Here is a 22,913-nt window from a genome sequence, read left to right as displayed (position 1 = left end):
TGGACGCAGGAAGTCACACAGTTCAGCAGGGCAGACAGACTTTATTAGTGATATCAGTACAGCAGAGGTGCCATGGGGCAGGGGGGAAGGGATCCACGTCTGGACTGATCCCCTCCTTCTGTCCCTGCTGGACCCCACAAAGATGGGGCCTGGCTTAGAAGAATTCCTTCTGCTCCACCTGAAATGTGGGGATGGGGGGAGGGAGGGGCTGGCCTTGCTTCCTGTTGCTCCTGTCATCAATCCAGTACTGTCACTTCCTCGAAGGGATTAGAGGTCTTCCTCTCCAGCCCCTAGGCAGGGAACCCAGCTACTAAGGAGGGGCAGTTTGGGAGGGGAGTGGGGCTGAGGCCTAAGAATAGCCTCTAGGGCCCCTCCCTGCCCTATAGCCATGAGTTCCCTGGGGCCCAATGCAAGCAGGTGGAGAGAACTGAGGGCTTCAGGGGGTATGGGCCCCCAGGCGTTTGGGCTTGAGGGAGCCCCACAGCGACTGAACACCCCTGCGGACAGTCCACCCTACACGGCGGGCAACAGACTCAGCAGGGGGTGCAGGGAGGCAGGAGGTGGAGGCCTGGGAGCGGGCATCGAGACACTTCTGGTAGCGGAGCTGCAGAGAGATGGGGGGTGGAGGCCGTCATTCTCCAGCCTGCCCCACCTGGGGTCAGCATCACCACCCCACCACCCCACCCACTTACCATGCATGCAGCCTGCACAGCTTCGGAGAGGCTGGCAGCATTAGGCTCGCACCAGAACATGTGGCAGCAGAAGGAGGCTGGGCCAGCAGCCATGATGAATGCAAACGTGTGGACATCTCTGCCCACCGCTAGGAAGGAGAGGAAACGTACCCGACACTCTCCCAGCACCGCCTCTGTCTGGAGGGAGGAAACCCCGTTAGTAAGGAACAGCCAGACTCTGTTCTGTTGGGCACATCCATCTTATTGGCGACTCTTACCCTCACCCCCCAGTCTCCTCTTCATGGCAAAGCACTGCCATGCCTTCTTCTGCCACCCCAGGTCTTTACCTGCTGATGCAAGATAGTGAGGGTGGCAGGGGCCACACTGACATGACTTGGTGTCCACTGCTCACGGCTACTGGAAGACAGGACGGATTCCAGGGCCCCATTTATTACGTCTACACCTAGAAGATATGGACACAAACATGGCACCACTGGAAGTGGGGAATGGACACCCCTAATCTACCCTAGACTTTCCAGCTCTGCCCAGTCAAACCCAGGGCCTTGCTCCATCCCCACTTTGCCCACCCACAGCCCTCCTCCCTTGTGCCACACAGGCTTCCCTTCCTTGGTACTTTCCTCCTCGGCTTCAGGGACTTGCCACTTTTCTGGTTTCTTCCATCTTGAATCCTAACCTTGGTTTTCTTCACCAATTCTGCCTCTTCTTCCAGTTGCCTAAACAAATTGAACCTTCACTCCTCCCCCCCGCAACAAAGCTCTGACCTCCCGACATTTTACTCCTCCACTTTTAGACCTTGTGCTTCACACAATGACTCCCAAACCAACTCCTCAGGCCAGTCCTCCCCCACCCCGCCCCCAGACCTAACCTTTGTTTTTTTTAAGATACCCATTTGAGGAAATGTTTACTCTTGGGTCACGCTGTGTTAAATCATTAAATGCCTTACAACAATCTCACAATAGATTCTCTTATCGTAGTTTTATAGATAGGGATGCTTATAGAAATCAGGTAATAAACCTTAGGTCCCACGGAGGAATGGGGATCTGAATACAGGCAGTCTGCTTCCACAGCCTGGGTTCCTAGCCAGCCTTTCCCCGCCTCTTCTCTATATTCCTAATTTCCAGAACTGGAAGAGCTGCCAAAATATTAGTTGCCACCTTAGTTTCTATATAGATAAACCTAATTTATCTATATAGAAATCATAGGTAATTTCTATAATGTGCTCAAAGACCAAGGAACCCAAGGACCACCTGGCTTTTAGATCAATCAAGTTTCCCTTGAAACACAATGGTTTCCTGCACTTCCACTTGCGCTCAGCGGAGGACCCAGGCATCAGCACACTGCGCAGTGGAGGCATGGGTTCCAGGTCCTGCACCACTCAGGACTGGCTGTGTCACCTAGGTATCTTCGTCCTTCCAGCAAAGAGCTAAGAGTGAACAACACCAGCACAAAAGCCCACACCTCAGTGGTCTCTCCTGAGCCCTCTTGCCCCTTTCAGTGCTTCTGGGCTCTCACTAGAAGCAGACCACATGGACTCTTTGGCCAGGAGACAAATATCCTCGAAAGTCCTCCCCGACATTGGCCTTGCTCATCTTACCTCTGGCTGGATCAAGACCAAACTCCCAAGCAAGCAAGTCCCCTAAAAACTGGCCTCATCTGATCTCTCGAGCCTCATATTTTACTGCCCATGGGGCTTCAGATGACTTATGGAGCATTTATTAACATCTCATCTTGGCAAATGCCCTGCGAGGCAGGTGGGGAATACAAACTGAGAGAAGAGGATGCCCTCGAGGGACACAGACTGTCAGTGAGGGACAAGCTTCTGTCTGGAGTGCACCTTACCTTACCCCCTTGACTGTCTGAGAAACTCCCAGTTCAAATCCTCCAGGGTTCACCCAGGCCCTACCTGGGAAGCCTTCCCTGCCGCAAGGCAGAGAGAGGGTGTTGCTGGGTCAACTCTTAGCAAAACATCTTGTAACAGCTGGAAAACGTTTTTCACATTCAACTGGCCCTCTCCAGGACAAAAACCAAGTTTCATTCATCTCTGTGCTGCCAATCCTAGCACAGGGCTTATCTACTGAAGGATTTCCAGACCTGTGACCAAGTCACCCTCAAGGCAACGTGTGCCTCTGCACCCAAGCTGGGATAACCAAGTAACCTGGGAGTCCACGGAAGGGCATCAATGCAAGTAGGAGCAGGTGGGCCAGGCCAGACTGCAGAGAGCTGTGATGTTTATGACATTGAGGCCAGTCAATAGAAAGTCTCAAAGATCACGAGCTGTGGATGAGACATCAAAGTCAAACTGCTTAAGAAGCAGATGGGGCAGTGAGGGTGGGGCCTGGCCTCACAGTGTGGGGAGGATCAGCCAGGAGGTGGTGGGAAGAAGTGGAAGAACAGGGCCTGGAAAAAGCCTGAGTTGGCAACAACTCAGGACAGAAACCTCCACCCTAACTCCTAGCCCCACACTCCCTACCCTCCTTATCCTTCTGTCCATATTTTCTTTCTATCAGTTATTGCCTTCCAGCATACTACGTAACTTATTTTATTATCTGTTTCTCCTGGCTAGTGTGTCAGCTACTTGAAGGCAAGTATCTTTGTTGGTTTTGTTCATTAACATATACCAAGAACCTAGAATAGTGGCTGGCACAAACCAGGCAGTCAGTAGTTGTTTGCTCAGTAAATGAATATTGCAGCTTTAGCAGGAGCCAATGTTAAACCCCTGAAAATGAAAAAGGGAGCAGACAGCCCTGGCAGGGTAGCTCAGGGTAGTTACAGCACCATGTCAATACGCTAAGGTTGCAGGTTCCATCTCTTGCTGAAGCACATATAAGAATTAACCAGTAAGTGCATAAATCAGTGGAACAACAAATCGATGTTTCTCTCTCTCTCTCTCAAATCAATAAATTTAAAAAAGAAGAAAAGGGAGCAGAATATACAGCAAGAAGTGAGCTTAGAGCCTACTTGTATGAAAGAACTGGCTTCATCAGAGCAGACCCATTGAGCTGATGGGCAACAGAGGGGTTGCAGACAGATGGTTAAATGTAGTGAGAACCTGTGTAAGTTGGCAGGTGCATATGGGAGTAGGGGTAATAGCTGGAAGAGGCAACAAGGGTTTCAAAGTTGAGGGAGGGATGGAGAAGGAAATGAGAGAGCAAAGGTGTAGGGGTCAGCCGAGCCTCCTTCCTGCTCCCTCAGCATACTTCTCTCACCTCCAGCTCCACGTTTCTAGCAGTCCTATTGGATCCAACTGGAAGAGCCACTCCTCTGCAAATTCAGCTTTCCTTCGAACTCCAGCTCAATCCCTACCCTTTCTAAGAAGGGTTCACTCATTAAACATTAAGATGCTGGTCATTAGAGTCAGCATGGTTTCAGGGGAAGAGGAAAGAACTAAAGATGACCAGGGTTTGAGTCCTAGGACTACCATCCTCTGATTACGTCATCTAAGGCGAATCTCATTCATGCATTCGTTTGTTTAGCCATTCACCAAACATTGTTGAGATCTTCCTAAGTGCCTTTTGACATGACACCCAACCACTTCTTGAAACAGTCTTTGTTCCTCTGAACTCTCCTTCTGCTCTCACTATCCTTGGCAGTTTCACCCTCTTCCACCATCCATTAAATGTTGGAGGGCCTCAAGGCTAGGCCTAGGCTTATTCCCCTTCTCACAGCGGGCTGCCCACTTTCTGGGGTCAGTTCCTCCACACTCGTGGCCTTGATTACCTCTATAACCCCATGATGCCCACAGTTGTATCTCTGGCCCAGACCTCTCTTCCGAATCCAGCTGCCTACTTGAGCTTGCCACTCGGCTTCCCCAAGACACTTCAGATTCTGCATGTTTTTATTTATTTATTAATTCCAGAGAGAGAAGAAAGGCTGGGGCGGGAGGTGGGGGGAGAGAGAGAGAGCACGAACGTATTGATCAGTTGCCTCCTGTATGGGGACAGAACCCATAACCTAGGCATGTGCCCTGACCAGGAATCGAACCCGTGACCTATTGGTTTAAGGGACAATGCTCCAACCAACTGAGCCACACTGGCCAGGGCTCAAACTCTGCGTGTTTAAAATTAAATTCACAATCGACAACCCCAAACTGGCCTCTTCCAGGGTCTATCTTTACAGAATGGCACTGCTCTTCACTCAGTTCAAAAGCCAGGAAGCCAGGAGTCACCCTTAATGCCTCTGTCCCTCACCCCACAGTCAATCACTCACCAAGGCTTATTGATTTCAATTGTCTAAATGGGTCTCTGTCTCTGTCTCTCTCTCTTTTTTGGTCACCTGTCTAAATATCTCTTGAATCAACACACTCCTTTTCATTTCTATCAGAGTCCAAGATACTCTCCGTGCTGGCCACCACTACTGCAAGATCCTCCTGAGTTCTCTACATCCACTTCCACCTACTGAACATTCTCCTTGGTATGGTGTAGCCAAAGTAAGCTTTACAAAATTCAAATCTGATTATGCCGAGAGCTCTCCTAAAAACTCTTTGAGTTCCTTGCTGCTCTTGGGATGAAGAACAAATCGTTAACGTGGCCTGAAGGTTCCACGCGGTCTGACCACAGCTCCCAGCCGCATCCAGCACCACTCTCCCCATCTCAGTGCCTCTGCAGTGCCGAAGCATCGTCTGCTCTGGGTCACCACACACGCTTCATTATGCCGGGAACAATCTTCCCCTACCTGACTCCTACCTCCATCCCACATTACCACATTAGTTCCCCTTCGTTTCTTACCTCAGTTCAAATGTCACTTTTCTCAAGTAAGTCTTTTCTCACTCCCTAGACTAAATGAGGTTTCTCTGTTACATAGTTTCACAGCACCCTGCTACTTTCTTTCAATGAATGACTCAATCTATAATTATACATTTATTTGTGTGATTTGACTAGTTCCTGTTTGTTTCTACTGTAACCTTCATGAAAGCAGGACTATGGCCACTGTTCTCCCAGGAGCTGGCCCATGGTAGGCTTCATAGGTATTTGCTAAGTGAATGAACAAATAAACAACAGGTGCTGTGAATGCACTGGAAATAGAAATCAAATAGTCTCTACCTTCATTTTCATATCTATGAAATGGGAATTATCATAATCACAACCTCACAGGGTCTTCAAGAATTAAATGACATAATACATATGGAAGCACTTTACAAGCAATAAAGCATGTGACAATTATGCTCACTGCTTCCTCTGTAGATGCTCACAGTCCCTACTTGATGCTGTAATACCAACTCCCACACCCGGCTGCTGCCTGGTGTCTCCAATCATCTAAGACCTGCCTCCCAACATAATCAGAGCTTTTCTGCAGGATTCCGGAGTGGGTCTTCCTATTTGCCTGGTTCACTGGTTCACACTCAGTGAAGGTATGTCAACTGCCATGATACGCAGGACACAGTGCAGCTGGGACAGAAGTACGGGAGGTGGGATGCATTTTGAAGGGCAGGATGACATCAAACATGAGGGAAGTCTGGTAAAAGAGGCACTGGGAGGCGGAGGGTGGGAGCAGAGCTTCGGGATCAAGGTGGTGGTGCCTGAGTGAGGGAGAACATACATACCAACAGGTTTAGCCACAGGAACATTCCCCAGATAATAGACTTGGAACTTTTGCACCAACTCATTCTTAGGTGCTGGGAATTCCACTGTGGGGGAGAAGAGGAGGATCAATCTTGCTCACCCCCCATCCCCACCACCAGGGTATGAACTGGACATTCTACACAAGGCCCTACCTCCACCCTTTCCCCCTTCCTCCCTTTACCCAAAGTCTCTCCACTTATTTGACCTAAAGAATTTAGTGTCCATTTTTCTATCATGTCTGTCCAGTAGCTCATGTCTCTTTTTAGGTCACTCCACCTTTGTCAACAAAGCTGGGCTGGACGCGGAGGGGTTGTGACACTGACCTTGGAAAGGGACGTCTACAAGTTTAGAGTGGTCCAGGGAGAGTCCATTTACCAAACAGCGGGCATTGCGCCGTTCAGCCATGATCTGAGGAAGGGAGGAGAGGAAGAAAGGAATGAAGGAGGGTCTGTTAGGGCTTCCGTGCCCTGGAGCACCCCACCTCCACTCAGGGACCCCACCCACACCCTTGTAGAGCAAAGGTGACAGCTAATCCAGGGAGCAGGTGGGGTCGTGCCTTAGAGCAGATCTCATGCAGGCTGGTGGCGATGTTCTTGGCAGGTGCCTCACAGCGAAACACGTGGCACTTGAGCATCTGGGTCAGCTTATCACGAGCTACGTAGGCAAAGTCCCTGTTGATGGAGGGGCACCTCAGTGTCTCCCAGTGCCATCCACTGCTGAGCCTCATTCCCACCACACCCACACCCTCCTCCAGGGCTTCTGCCCTCAGATGGTGTCCTGTGGGTACTGCCTCTGGCTGGACGATAGACAGGCAAGCATGCTGAGGTGGGGGGAGAATGGGCGAGCACAGCGGGCAGGAAAGGGCAGGGCAGAACGGGGGAACTGGGGTGCTCTGAGGCATCGGGTCCAGGTGTGGGAGGAGGGAGGAGGTAAATAGGCACAGTACCTCTCTCTGGGTCCGGCAGCACAAGAGAGGCAAGGAACAGAGTCAGGGAGGAGGGCCCACTCTGGCTGCTGGATGAGCCCCCACCCCAGGGCCCCAGGCTCTGCGCCCACCTTCCACTGTCCCGCCCGACGCCCCACACGCGAATGCTGACGATGGGCTGGGCGTGCAGCAGGGCCTGACTCTGTGGCTCCACCAGCTTTAGCGTCTCATCCTCCAGCTGCAGCAGCAGATCCTTTCCCTGCAGGCCCAGGAAGTAGGCACTCATTGGTGCCCCAGCCGGGAAGGTGGCTGAGCTCGGCCACCTCCAGCTCAGAGGTCAGCCACAGCTCTGGGACCCTTGCTTGGGTGTCATATCACCCACCCTACAGGCTGCACTTGAGTAGAGGTCACACCTGTCATCACTTCCTCCTTTTAGCCTCCCCATCCTAATGAGAAAACCACCTCCCAAGGTCCTGACCTGCAGTCACATATCCATCTCACAGGGCTGTGACTTGGGGTGGGTCAATACCGCCCTCCCCCAGTCCCTGCCTGGGCAGCTCAGCTCTCTCATCTCTCACACTTTCTTTCTGTCACTTCTCCACCACACCACACCCCGCACCACACCCCACCAGCTGGGGCCCTCACCTCCCCCCAGCCCCCAGACATGGGGTCGTGCAGATTGTTTTTGTGGTAGCAGAGCTGACGGATACAGTTGTTGACGGCCACGCTGCTGCGTCCAGGGGCCAGCTCCTCCTCGGTCATCTCCACCCAGCCTAGGGAGCGCACGGCAAAACACTGCCAGACACAGAAGAGGGGGTGGGAGGTAGAGGGTCTGAGTTGCAACTGGAGGAGTGTCAAAACAGGACACAGAGGGCTTTGCTGAGACCAGAGGAGTCCCTGACTCAGAACATGGTGAGTGGGTGTTCTAAGCTAAGATTGAGAAGCTCCCCAAACAGCATATAGTTGGCAGGAGGGGTGATGGCCTCAGAGGAACCCCTGCTAATACAAGGAAGCATCTGAGCCAAGCTTGGAAGGGCCCCCTGTCAGGCCACTGGTTGCATTAAAAACTGAAGGGCCTCCAATCCAGACACAGGGGTCTGTGCTGAGACTGTAAGAGCTTCTAACTGAGGACCTGAGGAGCTATAATGAGACCAGAGATGCCCCCCAGGACATGACACAAGGGGCGCTCCTACACACAGAGGGGCCCCAGCCTGGGGCATGGGCGATGGTCTTGCACAAACCTTGATCCCTGGGTTGGCATTCCTTTGGGGCAGCTTCTCCTCCTCTTGGGGTAATGGCTCTGGGCTGGAGGCAGATGGTAATATTTGGTACAGGAGCTCTGTCAAGGCCCCTTCCAAATAGACTCATCCCACTGCCAGCCCAGTGCACTGAGCCTTCCCCCTCACCTGAGGCTCTGAGCCGGGAAGGGCAGTGTCCCCTCCTCAGGGTCCTTCAATCCCAAATCCATTGGTGCTTCCTCACTGGGTTCATCCTTGGGAGAAGAAAGAGGAATCAGGGCCAAAATCATGCCCCTTTTACAGCTTCCCCCATTGTGAAGCAGATCCCCCCACTCACCCTCCAAAATTCTCCATCCTCATAGCCTTCTCTGTGGGCAAAGCCTGTCCAGGTGAGCTAGGAAGGGGGAAGGGAAGCGTGAGTGGGCAGCTCGTCTTGCTCCAGCAACACCCCTGCACCCCAGTTAAAATGCAAGAGACCTGTGAGCCTTACCTGGGACTCCTCTCGGGGGCTGCTTCCCTGGGAGGGGGAGGCCCGGCCAGGGGGCTCCCACTGGGTGGTCCCTGTTGGGATGTGCCAGTAGTAAGTCCCTGAGGTGTCCTGAACTCTCATCCATCCAGCCGGCAGGTCGGAATCCGTCTCGAAGGCGTTAGGGTTCCAGAAGGAATCTGCCAGGTGGAGGCTTGGTGAGAGTCTGCCCACCCAAAAAGCAGACAGAGGGGGCTTATGCGCAGTCCCCTCCTTAAGACCCCACAGTGGAGGAGGGGTGGAGGAAGGGCTCCAGTACAACATGCTTCCTGGTTCCTCCTAGAGCCTACAGTCTGGAGTCACCACACGGGGGGCTGCCAGCAGGGAACATGGCTCAGGCCTCCTCCTGGGCCCTGCTCCTGGCTGATGTGGCCACATGCAGGGAAGGAGGAAGGCAGAGAGAAGGGAGGGAAGTTAGATGACCCCAAATGACCTCCTTCTGTCATATATATCTGTATCTCAGGTGCACACTGTTACCAGCTCCTGCACACACATGTCCACAGACACACAAACCCTACCACACACCTGTGCGGCCACCACAAACACAATGGTATGTGCACACAGAAAATGGGCAAACGCACACACACCAACTCCAGCCATACACTAATGCAGACACCATACACAGGGGTGTGTGCACACACAGCTACATACACCAACCCTGGCCACACACAAGGACAGGGACCACACACACACCTCCAACACATGCGCAGGTACCACATAGTGAGTGCACCCGCAGACACACAATATGCAGCAACCTCTGCCCCGTGTGTGCAGACACCACAGATGCTCACACACTGACCCTTAAGATGTAAGCCAACATTTTGTGCACATGCTCCCACACGGAGCACCTGTGCCATACATCCCTCCTCCCCCAGCCCACAACACCACTCCAGCCCTATAGCCAGCCTCACGCCTCCTCCGCCTCTGCCCTCCCTGCCAGCCCCAATCCGCATCATGCCCAGCCCCACGCCATCCCTCACCTGGGCTGCTGTCCTGCAGGATGATGGCCAGGAAAAAGTCCTGGGAGAACATGGCGCTCGTTCCCAGCCCCTCCTGCCTCCACCCTCCCTCCTCACAGCCCCTCCAGCCCAGCCAGCTGGGCTCACAGCCTGGTGCTGGGCTGCAGAGAAAAGCTCATCCCACCCCCTTCTCACCAGGGCAGAGCGCCTGCCAGGCAAGATCCTCCTCCGTCTGGAGTTCACTAGGGAGGGGCCAGGGCCACCATGTGAGGGGACCTCCTTGGGGTGAGGAGGGAGGGAGGGAGGGTGCTCCCACGACCCCAGCCCTTCCTACTCACATCTCTTCTTTCTACTCCTGGCTCCCCTCCCCCAATCCCGAATCTCCATGCCACCCTACCCCACAGTGGTCACCTCAGTGCCACAATCAAGCCCTGTCTTAGGGACACAGGGAGGCTCAGCCCCTTGGGAAATAGACCAGCCACCTGGGGCCCTGCAAGCCTGGAGCTCTCAGCACAATCAGGGTGTGGCTTCAAGGCTCTCAGGGCTGCCTCCCCTCCCCAGAACTTGCCCAAGAGTCTGAGTCTGAGATTGGGCCTTGAGGGTCTGGGCCCCAGTAAGCTTGGGGCTGAGCTTGGGGCTTCCCAGTACCAACCCCCTCACCTGCCGGGGACCAGCTAGGCTGCAGCGTCTCCTCGGCAACCGCAGCACTAGGGCCGGCTGGGAGTGCCCAGACTGCTGACGTGTGTTGCGTTACCAGGGAAACCAGGAATCCTGACTGGTCCAAGAGGCAGCATTGAGGGACAGGCAGTCCCCAGACCCAGGCTGCTGAGCAACCAGGCACAGAGGGGCTGGGAGTGGGCGTGGTTACATCAAGGTGGTTGCATACCTGAGGTGAGTTATTTGGGCAGGTGCCTCACCACCCTCACCTTCAAAATGAGGTGGGCCCACCGAGGAGGGGCTCTTCCTGCCCATCCAGCCTTCTAGGCAGCCATAACCCCCTCTTCTCACCCACCCTCCCCTTACCTCAGGCCCTAAGGAATTGAAATGCCTGCTCTTCCCCAGATACCTTCCACTGCCTTCTGGGCTCAACTGCCAAACCTTCCAAAACATCAGCACCTAGGGCAGCCGTGCCCTCCACAGCCACACTCTTCTTTATGAAGGTCACATACCTCTTAAATCTGAGGACCAATTCACCATCTTCTGACTGAGTCACACACACCAATCCATCTGCCATCCCTATCAGCCTGCACCTTCCTGCTTTAAAGAGTTTCATCCTTCCGATCTGGCCTGGAGGGGCCACTCTCCTGCCCTGACCATCTGGGAGGCCCTTCTGGAGCTTGGCACATCTCCTCCAAGCACTACCTACCTCCAAGCCACTACCACAATCCAGACTACTAATATTTCCTACCTGGATCATGGCGACAGCTTCACAGTGCTCTCCCTCTAGTCTAGTCTCCCCAGTCTGGGCTGCCCATCACAGTCCAGATGATTGTTCTGAACTGCTCAACTAATGAAGTTACTCTCCAGTTTAATGCTCTTGTCATCTCCTTGCCTTCAGGATGGAATCCAAAACCCCCCATAGAGTTTGGGTGCTATCAGGAGCCCCTAACCTGCCTCCCAGCCTATCTCTGACCATCCTCGAACCGTTTCTCTCTCTCTCCCTGCTTGGGGCACGGCCCTCATCCTCTCCAGGCCCAGCTTCCCTCCCCTCTATCCTCGCCTGACTATTACCAACTCCTCCTTCAGGCATCAGTGTAAAGGTCACTTCTCTAAACTAACCCACCCCACTGCCTCCAAGCACAAACACAGGCAGGGTTAGGTGCCCCACCTGCACCTCCCCCACCCCAGAGTGCATCATGCTGATTCTAACTGCCCGGGTGCTTCTGACTCCCCCCTAGACTGGGAGCGCCATGAGGGCAGTAACACCTGTCCCCTGTAGGATGCATTTCCAGCCCTTAGGACAAGGCCTGGCACAGAGTACAGACCACACACAGGTAGTCGAGTTCATTCATTCATTCACTCATTCATTCATCCATGCACTTATGCAATGCATTCAGTCGACAATGTTGTGCAGATCTTAAAGTGGGAAGAATAAAATAATTTTTGGCCCTCACTGGTGTGGCTCAGTGGATTAAGTGCCGACCTGAGAACCGAAGGGTCTCCAGTTTGATTCCCCGTCATGGCACATGCCTGGGTTGCAGGCCACGTCCCCAGTTGGGGGCATGCAAGAGACAACCAACTGATGTTTCTCTCACACAATGATGTTTCTCTTCCTCTCTTTCTCCCTCCCTTTTCCTGTCTCTAAAAGTAAATAAATAAAATCTTTAAAAATACATTTAAAAAAATAATATTTTTTGCTCAATTCTAGCCCATTCCTAGAGAGTCTAGACCTACTGTGTTGTCTTCATGGTTACGTTAACACAATCACAGAAGAGTGAGCCCTTCCTTAAGCTGGCCCCACACCATTACCCTCAATTTCCACAGCCTCCAAGGTCACTGCCCACGCCTGGCATACCCTTGCCAGGTCTCCAGCAGTTCTACCCTCCCACTCCCAGAAGGTTCACAGGTGTGGCCACCACAGTAGCCAATCCCAGGAACCCCTGAACAACCAGGTCCTCCATTATTTGGCCTCTGACTGACACCCCTCAGGGAGAGGTTGCAGACCAGTAACACGGAGACTGGTGAAATGCTCAGATGGATTGTGTGTGGCTTACAAGGTACTTTTAAAAAGCAGAATTGATTGTGACCATTTAGAAATTGGGACAGTTCACATAAATATCTAGTTTTCAGTTTCCCTTGAAAAGTTACACAAACTGGCCCCATGAGACTACATTTCCCCAAGCCTGGCCCTGTACGTAACAAACTGGACTGGAAGAGCAGCCGTTGCTTTAAAGGGGTCCAGGCAATGACCATCGAAGGCCACAACCATCACAAAAAAGAGGCAGTCAGCCTTGGCCTTTGATAGGACTCAGTACCACCTATAAAGTGTTCTTGAAAAAACTCAATGCAAAGAACTCTCAAATCTGAATCTGATCAAGGCTCTAGAACTCACTACCAATTTACAGGAAATTCAGGGGAAGGGGAACATGTTCAGCACCACCCCAGGGAGAGAATGTGTGAATCCGACCACGAAAAACCAGGGCACACACCACAGTGGCTTCAAACTACAAGCAAAAATAAAGACAGAGATGGAGGGAAAACATAGAGGTCAAAAGAAACTTTAAGAGACATATCAACCAGCAAAAGGTCAGGGGCTATTCGCATATTGATTCAAATAGTAAAACCTTTTTAAAGGGTAGGGAAGGACATTTATTAGACAACTGGGAAAATGTAAACACTGACTGAATATATGATGATATTAAGGAATTTTGTTAAATTTTTATAGACATGATAATGGTATTGTGAATTTTTTAAAAGAGTTTTATCTCAACCTTACCAGTGTGGCTCAGTTGGTTGGGCATCACCTCGCAGACTGAAAGGTCACTGGTTCGATTCTCAGTTGGGGTACATGCCTGGGTTGCAGGTGCTGTCCCCAGTCAGGGCACATGAGGAAGGCAACCAATCGCCCCGAGGTTTCTCTCCCTCTCTTTCTCCTCCCTCCCTTCCCCTCTCTTTAAAATAAAAATTAAAAAAAAAATTTAAAGAGTTTTGCCTCTTAGAAATGTTTGGCCAAACATTTATGAATAAAAATGTTTGCTTCAAAATGACCTAGGATAGGGTCCAGGAGTAGGTGGGAATACAGATGGGTCAAGATTAGGCAGGTGTTGATAATTGTTGAAACTGGGTAATAGGTAAATAAGGTTTGTTATTCTCTCTACTTTTGTATATGTTTAAAAGTGTCTACAAAAAGAGTGTTGAAAGGGGACAGTGTGCTGCCCTTGGCTCATCTGACCCACATGCTCCCTGCAAAGACTCCACAGTTTGGGGTCTGGCTGTGGTGCTTGCCACCTGGTGTAGGGGTCTTTCCTAATCTCCTAGTCTTTACTTACACCTCCACTGACCAAACGCCCAGCTTGTGGCTACAGCCCATTCTCTCTCCCCCGTGCTCTCGACTCTGTCCACATCTCTATGAGATATTAGCAAATGTGGAGGCTCAATTTATTTAAAAGGGACATATTTAATGATCAGTCTTTGGAGTCTGAATATCTATTCTTCTGCCCTGGACCTCGCAAAGAAGCATATGTTTATTGTTCTTGTGTTTCCTAACTTTTATATCAATATCCTATTCCTGATACAAAGGATTCAAAACGGGATCCTTGCAATGCCCAGCATGTTGCACACAACACTCCCCTGTATTTCCAAACAGGCCTCTGTGGGGAGGTGCTGCTGCTCCCTCTGGACCTGGCCTGTTGAAATCTGGCCCATGGCATCTTGGTTTGTCCTGCTGTGTGCAATAGCAGGCTAACACGGGCCCAGAGCTCAGGCCTGGACTCAGCCCTGGTTTAGATCTCAGTTCTACTCTGATCTCAGACTCTCTGTGATTTTGGGGAAGCCACTAAATCTCTCCAGGCCTCTTTTTGCCATCCACAATACAGGCAAAATAATAGTATCTACCTCATAGCATTGTGAAGATTAATTATGATATTTATGATAGTTATTATGATAGCACAGGGCCAGTACCTGGTAAATGCCCCATAAACGGACCTACCCCGCTGTCCATCAGGGTATGCATGACAATGGAATGATCAACTTTTTCAAGTACTCTCTGAAGGCAGAAATGGTTTCCTTCAGGGAACCCTGGACATAGCCTGCTGAGGACACGTGCTCTGTGGCTCCCAACCAGACTGGCCCTGGCCTCTGTATGGAGAAGCCTGCCCTCTGCCCTCTCACCCTCCCACATTTCCCATGTCAACCTCCACAAGGTACCTGTGTCCTCCGGGGAGCCGTAGGAGGGGCTGCCCTGGGATAAGGTAGCCCAGCTTGAGTCCTCATCACTGGCTGCACTGTTCCGCATGCCAAACAGGAGGCTGGCACTCTTGCTGTGCTCCCGGGGGCCATCTGCAAGAGCCTGGGGTCCTGGGGGTACCTCCACACTCTCCAGAGGCTCAGGCAGCCCTGGGGGAGAAGACAAGTCCTCCTCTTCCTCCTCATCCTCTTCCTCATCATCTTCCTCGGCCTCCCCTGCCGCCTTCTCCTCTCCCTCATCTGGCCCCTGATCTTGGGTGCTGATGATCAGGCCGGGTCCTCGGAGCCCTCGGTTGGCCGCATTGTGGGCAGAAAGCTCCAGCTCAGAGTACAGGTGCATCAGGCCTTTGGGGCCCAAAGGGGCCATCTCAGGTTCCTGACTGGCTTCCTCTGCCAGGGTCAAGGTCACATTTCGGTTCTGGTCACGGTGGGCAGTAGCAGCCCGCCGGAGCTGGTTCTGGCCCTCCTTTAGCCACTTGGCATTGGCAGGGCCTGGCTCAGGCCCACTACCCTCCCCCATGGCGCTGCGCAAGTCTTTGGGTCCCACAGCTGTGGCCTGCAGCTTGGCGTTGAGCAGCTGGTTGTGAGCAGCGTGCAGGGGCAGGGGTAAGCTCAGGGCAGGGCCTCCGTGGCTGTTGGCGTTAATGGCCGACTGGCTCAGTGACGATGGAACAGACATGGCCTTGGAAGATCCTGCAGGGCAGGGTGTAGGGGTTGGGGGGAAAGGGAAGACCATGTTTAGCCTCCAGGTCAGGATTGCAGCACTCCTGCCTCTGCCCCAGGGCCGCACCCCGCACCTCCTCATCTCCATTATACTCAGTAGGCCAGCACACACTGCTCCAAGTCCTGTGAGCTATTTTCACATAAGCATAACTGAGCTTAACTCCTGTCCCCCATCACCACCATCCCTATCGCAAGCTAGGCCCAGGCCCACAGTCCACCCCATCCCCAAATCCCCAGCCCTGAGCTTCCTAGGAGAGCATAACCAACCCCTGCTTTTCCCTCCATCCCAACAGCAGAGCCTTCACACAATGGCTCTCTGTGCCTCCCACCCCCAGCTCATCCGACTGGGGCTTACTGTGCCAGGGACACAGCTGACGTGGGCCTGGCTCATGTGTTCTGAACACTGGACACTGACTGCCCCCTTCCTCCTGCCACACTGCTATCCACAGTGCCACCACTGAGCTCCCCGGGCTGGGCTCAACCAGCCCCACCCCCACCCCCAACTAGGGACTATGAGGACAGGAAAGAGCTGCAGACTCGGCCCTCAAGACAGGGCCCTGGGAAGGCAGGTCACAAAGGAAGGCCCTTGGCCGGCTCCAATGCATGGGTCCTTTGGCCAGTTGAAGCTATGCTTTGGTGAGTGTTTCTACAAAGTATCTCACCTCGGGCAGCAGTCACTATGCCAGCCAGTATATTAACCCAAGCCTGGATCACAGCAGGAGCCTTTGACCTGGACCCTCCAATCCTTCAGGCCTTTGCCCAAATGTCACCTTCTCATTGAGACCTTCCTAAATACCCTTTTAAACCTGCAGGGCACTATGCCCCCCTCAGCAATCCCCAAATCTTCCCTAGCACCGTGTACCATCTAACAAGCTATTACTATTACTACTACTATTATTATTATTGCTTTTTAAAAATCATTGTCTCCTCATGACAATAATTGCCATTCCATGTGGTGAGGATTTTGTCTTTTTTTTCAGTGCAGTATTCCTAGAGCTTAACACAGTCCTGGCACAGAAGAGGACCTCAATAAATAGTTGCCGAATCAATGTGGGAATGTGTCCTCCCATCTCCTCCAGTCCTCGTTTCAGCATCTCCTCTGCCAGCTTCAGAAAACACACTTTGATCATGTTACTGTCTCAACCAGTGCCCAGGGTGCCCGGACCAAACTCCACCTGCCCTTCAGCTGAGGGGACCTCTTCCTCCACAGTGACAGCCCACCCATACTGTCCCCTCAGACCCCCTCCTCCCTCCCTCCTCACAAGCCCTTCGTGAATCACCTTGTCTACCTACCTGTCCTTCCAGCCCTGTCGCTGAGTGACCCCACTCTCAAGCCCCCATTCCATCTTCCCTGACCTTCCACTACTGGGCTGCTCTCCTTCCCTGACCCCCACCATAAAGTGCATGCTCACTGGACTCTCATTGGCCCCCCACATCACAGGTCACACTCCCTGATCGACCACGTCCCAATTCTCTCTCAGCCCTACCATGTTACCCTCCCCTTCTCTGATTCTATCACTCAGATTCTCTCTTCCTATTTCACCCCTCCCCCAACACAACTCACTAGGCCCCCCTAAATGCCCACCTTTCCCTCTGACTTCCACTGTACAGTTCCTTATCCTGAATTTCTCATCTAAGAGTTCTCAGTCTTCCCATTCCCCACTAAAAAGTTGTTTCGCTCCCTCACCCTCTGCCCCAGTTCTCTCTGCTGCCTCACAGTAGCGCTGAGCTCCGAGCACAGATACCACTGAGGTGTTTTAGGCTGCCGCGCAAGGCCCTGCCGTCTCTCAGGTGTGGTGGTCCTGAGGCAGGAGCCTTAGCTCACCTTTCTCTCCCTTCTAGCTCCTCAGACTCTAGCACAATGCTATGCACACATCTGTGAACTAAATGGAAAAAGGCTCCTATCTGTGTCTGCCTCACGTGTAACTGCTGGTTTGCTCGGCGTGGCTCCACCTGGGCAATGAGAAAATTCATGATCACTGGCACAAATGAGAAAAATAAACAGCTCTGCCTCTACCCAAAATCACAGTAGTATTCCAAAAATGGAAACTAGATTGTGTAATTCCCCAGTTCAAAAAATTGGATGGCTCCCGCTGCCTTTAGAATAACATGCGTGCTCATTAGCAAGACACCAAGAGCCTCGTGACCAATACTGCTGACCTCTCGGACCTCGTCCTTCTCCCTGCCTCCTTCACACCTGACACTCCAGCCACATGGAGTATGGTGGATTCTAGAACGTGTCACACTCTCACAGCCCTGCCTCTATGTTTGCCCTCAGCTTTGGAATTCTATCTCCCCTCAATGAGAACCTCTGTTTCACGTTTCAGAACTTGGCTCAGTGGTCACAGTTGATAAGCAGTAAGTCTTTCCTGTTCAGTCCTTTCTCCCTGACCTCAAGTGATCATTCCCTCCTTTGGGTCTCATGACACCCAGGACTACATCCTATCAGAACTTCACATTCCCACCAACAATGGGAGTGCACGTGCACTTGCCACAGAGCAGACCCTCAGTGTGGACGGAAAGGGGAATGGATGGGGCAGATGGTGTAGAGGAACAAGGATGCTCAAAACTCATTGGGAAGAGACACTAAGACAGGCTTGTGTGGCCCCATGGGCTGTGGATGGGCAATGGAGTGCAGAGAGGGTGCTGGAGAACGATAAAGGGTCCCTGAGAAGAAAGTAAGATGGGTATGGGCTAACGGACAGGAGTGAGCTGAGGTCTAGGGGGAAAAAGAGTGAGGATGTTGGCTTTATTGGACATCCTGGCTCTTATGCTGTTCAAAAGTGGCACCTCCATGAGTTCTAGGAGGCAGAAGACCTGGGACTCTGTCAAGCTCATGACAAGCCCTCCCCAGAAGCAGTGGTATATGGAGCCAGGTCTTGCAGAGGTCAGGCTGGACCCACCCCTTGAGCACTTGGAAGTGTGCTCTGAGAAGGGCGCACACACTGGGAAACTGGGACAGCGAAGAGCCAGGCTGGCTTCAGGGCAGCCCTGTTCATCTCTGGTCACCAGGGCAGAAAGTACTGGGGGAAGAACGGGGAAGTTATGACGTGATGGTGACCACACTGCCTTTGAGATTAAAGGATGACCAGCTACCCAGTATCTTCAGAAGGTGCACAATCCAACCTCTTCCCTCTCACTGGGGCTATCCACACCTGGAGCCCCTCAAAGGAGGGAAAGAGCCAAATGGATTCTGGTTCAAGACAGGGAGCTGAGCAGGGAATTCAGGGCAGAAACTAAGAGCCACTAAGCCTGAAGAAGCTGATATCAGACCATGGTGGAGGGGGAAATCCTGCTCAAGGTCAAGGGTCTCCTAACCTGGCAGCTTACTATAAGCCAGGCACTGTGCATGGCATGGGGAAGAGTGATGAATAGTAAAGAAATGGTTTCCCCCAATGGAACTCAGCCTGGTGATGAAACAGTCATTGAACAACTCATACAATGCATTGTAATGCCAGTGTCTAGAATGGCACCTAAAACACTCCCTGTTTGTTGAATAAATGACTGAGTATTATGGTGGGGGAGAAACAGAGTGCTACAGGATCCCAAAGCTTACTCTAGCCCAGACATCAGCAAAGACCTTGCTGAGGAAGGGCCTTTTTAGCCAAGATATAACATAACTCTCTTTTGACCACCTCCTGTACTTCCCCACCCTCTCAGAGGATGACCATCCACTCCTAATCCACAGAGGAAATGGAGGCCACCAGTGGAGAATGTCCTCAAATGTGCAAACTTGCTGAATTCAGGACCTATCCTTTTCTCTCTTTCCTAAAACCAACTGCTTTAGCTACCATTTGGATCCCTCCATTCACGCCTTTCCAGGAATTTTATACCACTGTTTATGCATTTTCTTTTCTATATAATCAACCTCTCCTTCTCAATGGAATCCACTATCTCCCAACTTAAAAACCATCTTTTTTTTGGCCCAACACCCCTCCTCCAGGACCACTTGCTGCTCCTTCTCTTCCACATATCCCCCCCGCACCCCCCATTTCCTCACCTCACACTCACTTCTCAACCCTTTCCAATCCTGCCTCCATTCCCAACACACTTCTGTAGCAGTTCTAACCAAGGTCAACATGACCCCTGTGTCATTAGCCCAACAGACACTCACAGTCCTCACCTGAGCTGGACTCCCTGCCCATTTGATACCATGGGCCTCTCATTCAACTTTCTTCCATGGCTTCCACATGCTACATCTCCTGATTTTCTCTCTACACTCTAGTTTCTGTCTGGTGGCTTCTTAGACTTCTTTGCTGGCTCATCTCCCTCTACCAGCTGGAGTTTCTCATGGCTTGTTCTTATGCCCTTTCGTCTTTCTCGCCTGCTATTCGATGTAGGTATTCATTCATGCCCACAGCTTTAGTTACCACCTGTACACGAATGACTTCCAAATTTGCATCCCTCAGACCCCTCATCTGAGCTCCAGACATGTACATTTCTTTCTATTCAACATCTCCACTTGGATGTCTCAAAGGAATCCCAAACTAACATGCCCATTCATGTTTCCTTTGCCCACCCCCAACTGGTCCTCTTTCAGGATCCTGGCTTGTGGAATGATATGATCAACCATCCTGTTGTACAAACCAGAAGTAAGGGTACCATCCTTGACACTACCTTCTCCCTTACTCCCCATATTCAATCCATCCCCAGATACTGACAATTTTCTCTTTGAAAATATTTCTAGATTTGATCTACTCTCCATAACCACTACCATCAATAATTTGCATCAAGAACAAAGACCTTAAGACCAAAATTTGTAACATGGTCTCAATTGTCCTGCTTAGTCTGGTCCCTGCCTTCCTCTCCAGCCTTGGCACTCTGCTCTGCAGCCTCACTGGCCTTCTTTGATTCCTGAAAAACATCATGTTGTCTCCTTCCACAAGGTGTTTACACGTGACTTTCCCTTATGCCTAAAATCTCCTTCCCCTACCCTCAGCCTAACTCTTACTCAGCCTTTACATCTCATTTCAAATGTCATGTTCTCAGAGAAGCCTTCCTTGACCCTCTCTCCCTACCCACCAGATCAATTTAGCTTGTGCTCTTGTGTGTTCCGAAGACACCACTCACCTTTCCTTCATGGGATTTATTACATCTGTAATTTTATTCTTATCTAATCCCTCCACCACCAGCTTGTCAGCTCCATGGGACAAGGACCCAGTCTATTCTGCTCATAATTATGTCTTCAGTGCCTAACACAGTACCTGGTATATAGTAGGTGCTCAAAGAACATTTGTTGAATGAGTAAATGATCAGATAGGTGCATTTCTTAAAAGGATCACACTGTGTTGAGAGTAGTTAAGGGGAGGTATGCTATCAGAGCAGTCAATGAAAAAAAAAACCTTGTAGCCTAGATTAAGTTTGGTAGCAGTGGGAATGGAGGGAAATGAATGGATCTGAAAAATATTTAGGTAGTGGGTGTGACAGCCTGGGGACATCAGATGTGGAGGGTGAGGTAGTAGAGGTCAATCTAGAATGTTGCCCAGGATTCTAGCCTGGGTAACTGATTAGGAAGTAGACATTTCTGAGAGTTAAATGAACAACAGACTTGGAAGAAGGGTAGAGAGGGAACATAGGGAAGATAATCAGGGTGCATCTGTAGGTTTGGAATTTCTGTTGGACTTTCAAGGGGATATTGTGAGGGCAGTTGGATATTGAACTGCAGTTCAGGAAAGGCATCTATAAATGTGGGAGTCATCAGCATGTGTGTGTAAAGCCTTGGGAGAATACCCAAGGAGAAAGTGCAGAATGAGAGAAGCTAGCACAGGACAGAACTAAAAGCCTCACCAACATCTAAAGGAATAAGAAAGACATAGCAAATTAGATTAAGAGGGAGCAGACAATGCCCGAAGAGAAACTAGGAAAATGCTTCAAGGAGAGTTGACACACACCACTAAATACTGTGAAAAGGTAAAGGAGGAGAATAGGAAAGTGTCCACTGGAGTTGGCTGCTACATGGCGGCCTCCGGTGACCTTGGCTTGAGCAGTTTCAGTGGGTGTGAGAGACAGAAGACCCAAACAAGCGGTTTTAAGAATGAATGGGAAGTGAGGAAATGAACATAGCTAGTGTAGACAAGGTTTGGGCTTTGAAGAGTGGAGAGAGCTGAACTATGCCAGAGGGTCTGGGAATGCAAAACAAACAAACAAACAAACACAGGCAGATTCAAGGTATATTGGGAATAACCTCTCAACTGGCAGGGGGAAAACGGATCCTAATGAGTGCTTCTGTGAGTGCTAGGCCTCCTGGCAGAGCTGGGGACACAGTGGGCCCCAGGGCACACTTCTCGGTCGCTAAGGGCAACAGAATGCGGCTTGACAGATTCCAGGCCTGGGACCTGCAGGAAAACCTGCAGCCTCTGCCTTCCCCACCCTATGTTCCCTTCCCAGCCCTGGACGTCCCCTCCCCCCATTCGCCATCCCCCCCGTAGCTGCTACCTTCCCGTCCCCTACATCGCCCCCTATTCATCCCGGAGAGGCAGGAGGTAAAGGTCAGGGAGGGACGACTTGAGGACCCAGGTGGAGTCTACAAGGGGAGTAAAGGAGATGGTGGGAATGAGCACGGTGAAAGGACTGCCCGCGGGGATGGGGCCTGGCCGGGGGATCCCGGCTGCCGAGGAAAAGGGTCTGCAAGGTCCGCAGGCCGCTGGGGGTTGAAATCTGGCCGCCGGGACTGGGCCCGGGCTGGGGCAGCTCCTACCTGCGCGGGGAGGCCCCAGGCCCAGGTGGCGGAGGTGGCTCAGGCTGCGGGGCTGCGGCTCCGCGGTGGCTTCTCCATCACAACATCCCCCGCCCAGGAGCGCGCGGGCCGCGGGGCCGCGCGCCGGGCCGCGAGGGCGCGCGCGGGCGGGGGGAGGGGCGCCATCTTGGACCGGGCACGCGGACGCGAGCTGCTCGGGGCGCCCAGGCCCGGGAGTCCGGGAGGCCCCACCCAACGCAGTCCTCGGGCTCCCATCAGCCCAAGGCCCAATCCCCTCCCCAGCCGCTCTCCCTGCGCGCGGTTCCGCAGTTCCAAAGCGCAGCTCCGGCCTCTGCAGACCCGACCCCTCCCTGTCACGGCGCCAACCTCCACCCCGGGCGCGGACTCATTCCTGCCTGGCCGAGGGCCCTGCCCCGCACCCCCACCGGCCACGCACCCACCGGGTTGGAGCGAGTCGGCTTTGGCCGGGGAAGCTCCGAGGAGGCAGCCTGCTCCGCTCTTGCGGCAGGCAGCACTCCCGCCGTCCTGGTGGAGAGCCGATGAGGACTCAGCGCTGGCGATAATAATAGCTCCTACTTATTGACCGCTTACACTGCGCCAGGCCCAGTGTTAAAGCCCTTGCGTACAGGAATCCTCGCGTCAGTCCTGCGAAGTCGCCGCTCTGGTCACCCTAATTTCTCAGAGGCAAAT

General features: G+C 52.2%; 1 protein-coding gene across 3 annotated transcripts; it reads right to left on the bottom strand.

Annotated features, from left to right (window-relative positions):
* Nucleotides 1–21: 21 nt before the first annotated feature.
* APBB1 (amyloid beta precursor protein binding family B member 1) lies at nucleotides 22–22,756 on the bottom strand. Of its 3 annotated transcripts, none has more exons than XM_024569344.3 (14): nucleotides 22,664–22,756; nucleotides 14,765–15,496; nucleotides 8,904–9,079; nucleotides 8,751–8,807; nucleotides 8,582–8,667; nucleotides 8,417–8,480; nucleotides 7,821–7,970; nucleotides 7,307–7,434; nucleotides 6,807–6,921; nucleotides 6,574–6,658; nucleotides 6,232–6,315; nucleotides 1,019–1,134; nucleotides 693–869; nucleotides 22–604 (listed from the first exon to the last, which is right to left on the bottom strand). In XM_024569344.3, the coding sequence occupies exons 2-14, from the start codon at nucleotides 15,480–15,482 to the stop codon at nucleotides 437–439; spliced, it is 2,124 nt and encodes a 707-aa protein (XP_024425112.2). In that variant the 5' UTR covers nucleotides 15,483–15,496; nucleotides 22,664–22,756; the 3' UTR covers nucleotides 22–436. The 3 variants fall into 3 exon arrangements, with proteins under 3 accessions (XP_024425112.2, XP_053780384.1, XP_045058776.1); XM_053924409.2 differs by lacking the exon at nucleotides 22,664–22,756 and adding an exon at nucleotides 22,224–22,351; XM_045202841.3 differs by lacking the exons at nucleotides 14,765–15,496; nucleotides 22,664–22,756 and adding an exon at nucleotides 9,920–10,185.
* Between the last annotated feature and the right edge of the window lie 157 nt (nucleotides 22,757–22,913).

Source organism: Desmodus rotundus, chromosome 5 (assembly GCF_022682495.2).
Source record: "Desmodus rotundus isolate HL8 chromosome 5, HLdesRot8A.1, whole genome shotgun sequence".
Lineage (NCBI taxonomy): Eukaryota > Metazoa > Chordata > Mammalia > Chiroptera > Phyllostomidae > Desmodus > Desmodus rotundus.
This window is presented reverse-complemented; position numbering and strand designations above follow the sequence as displayed.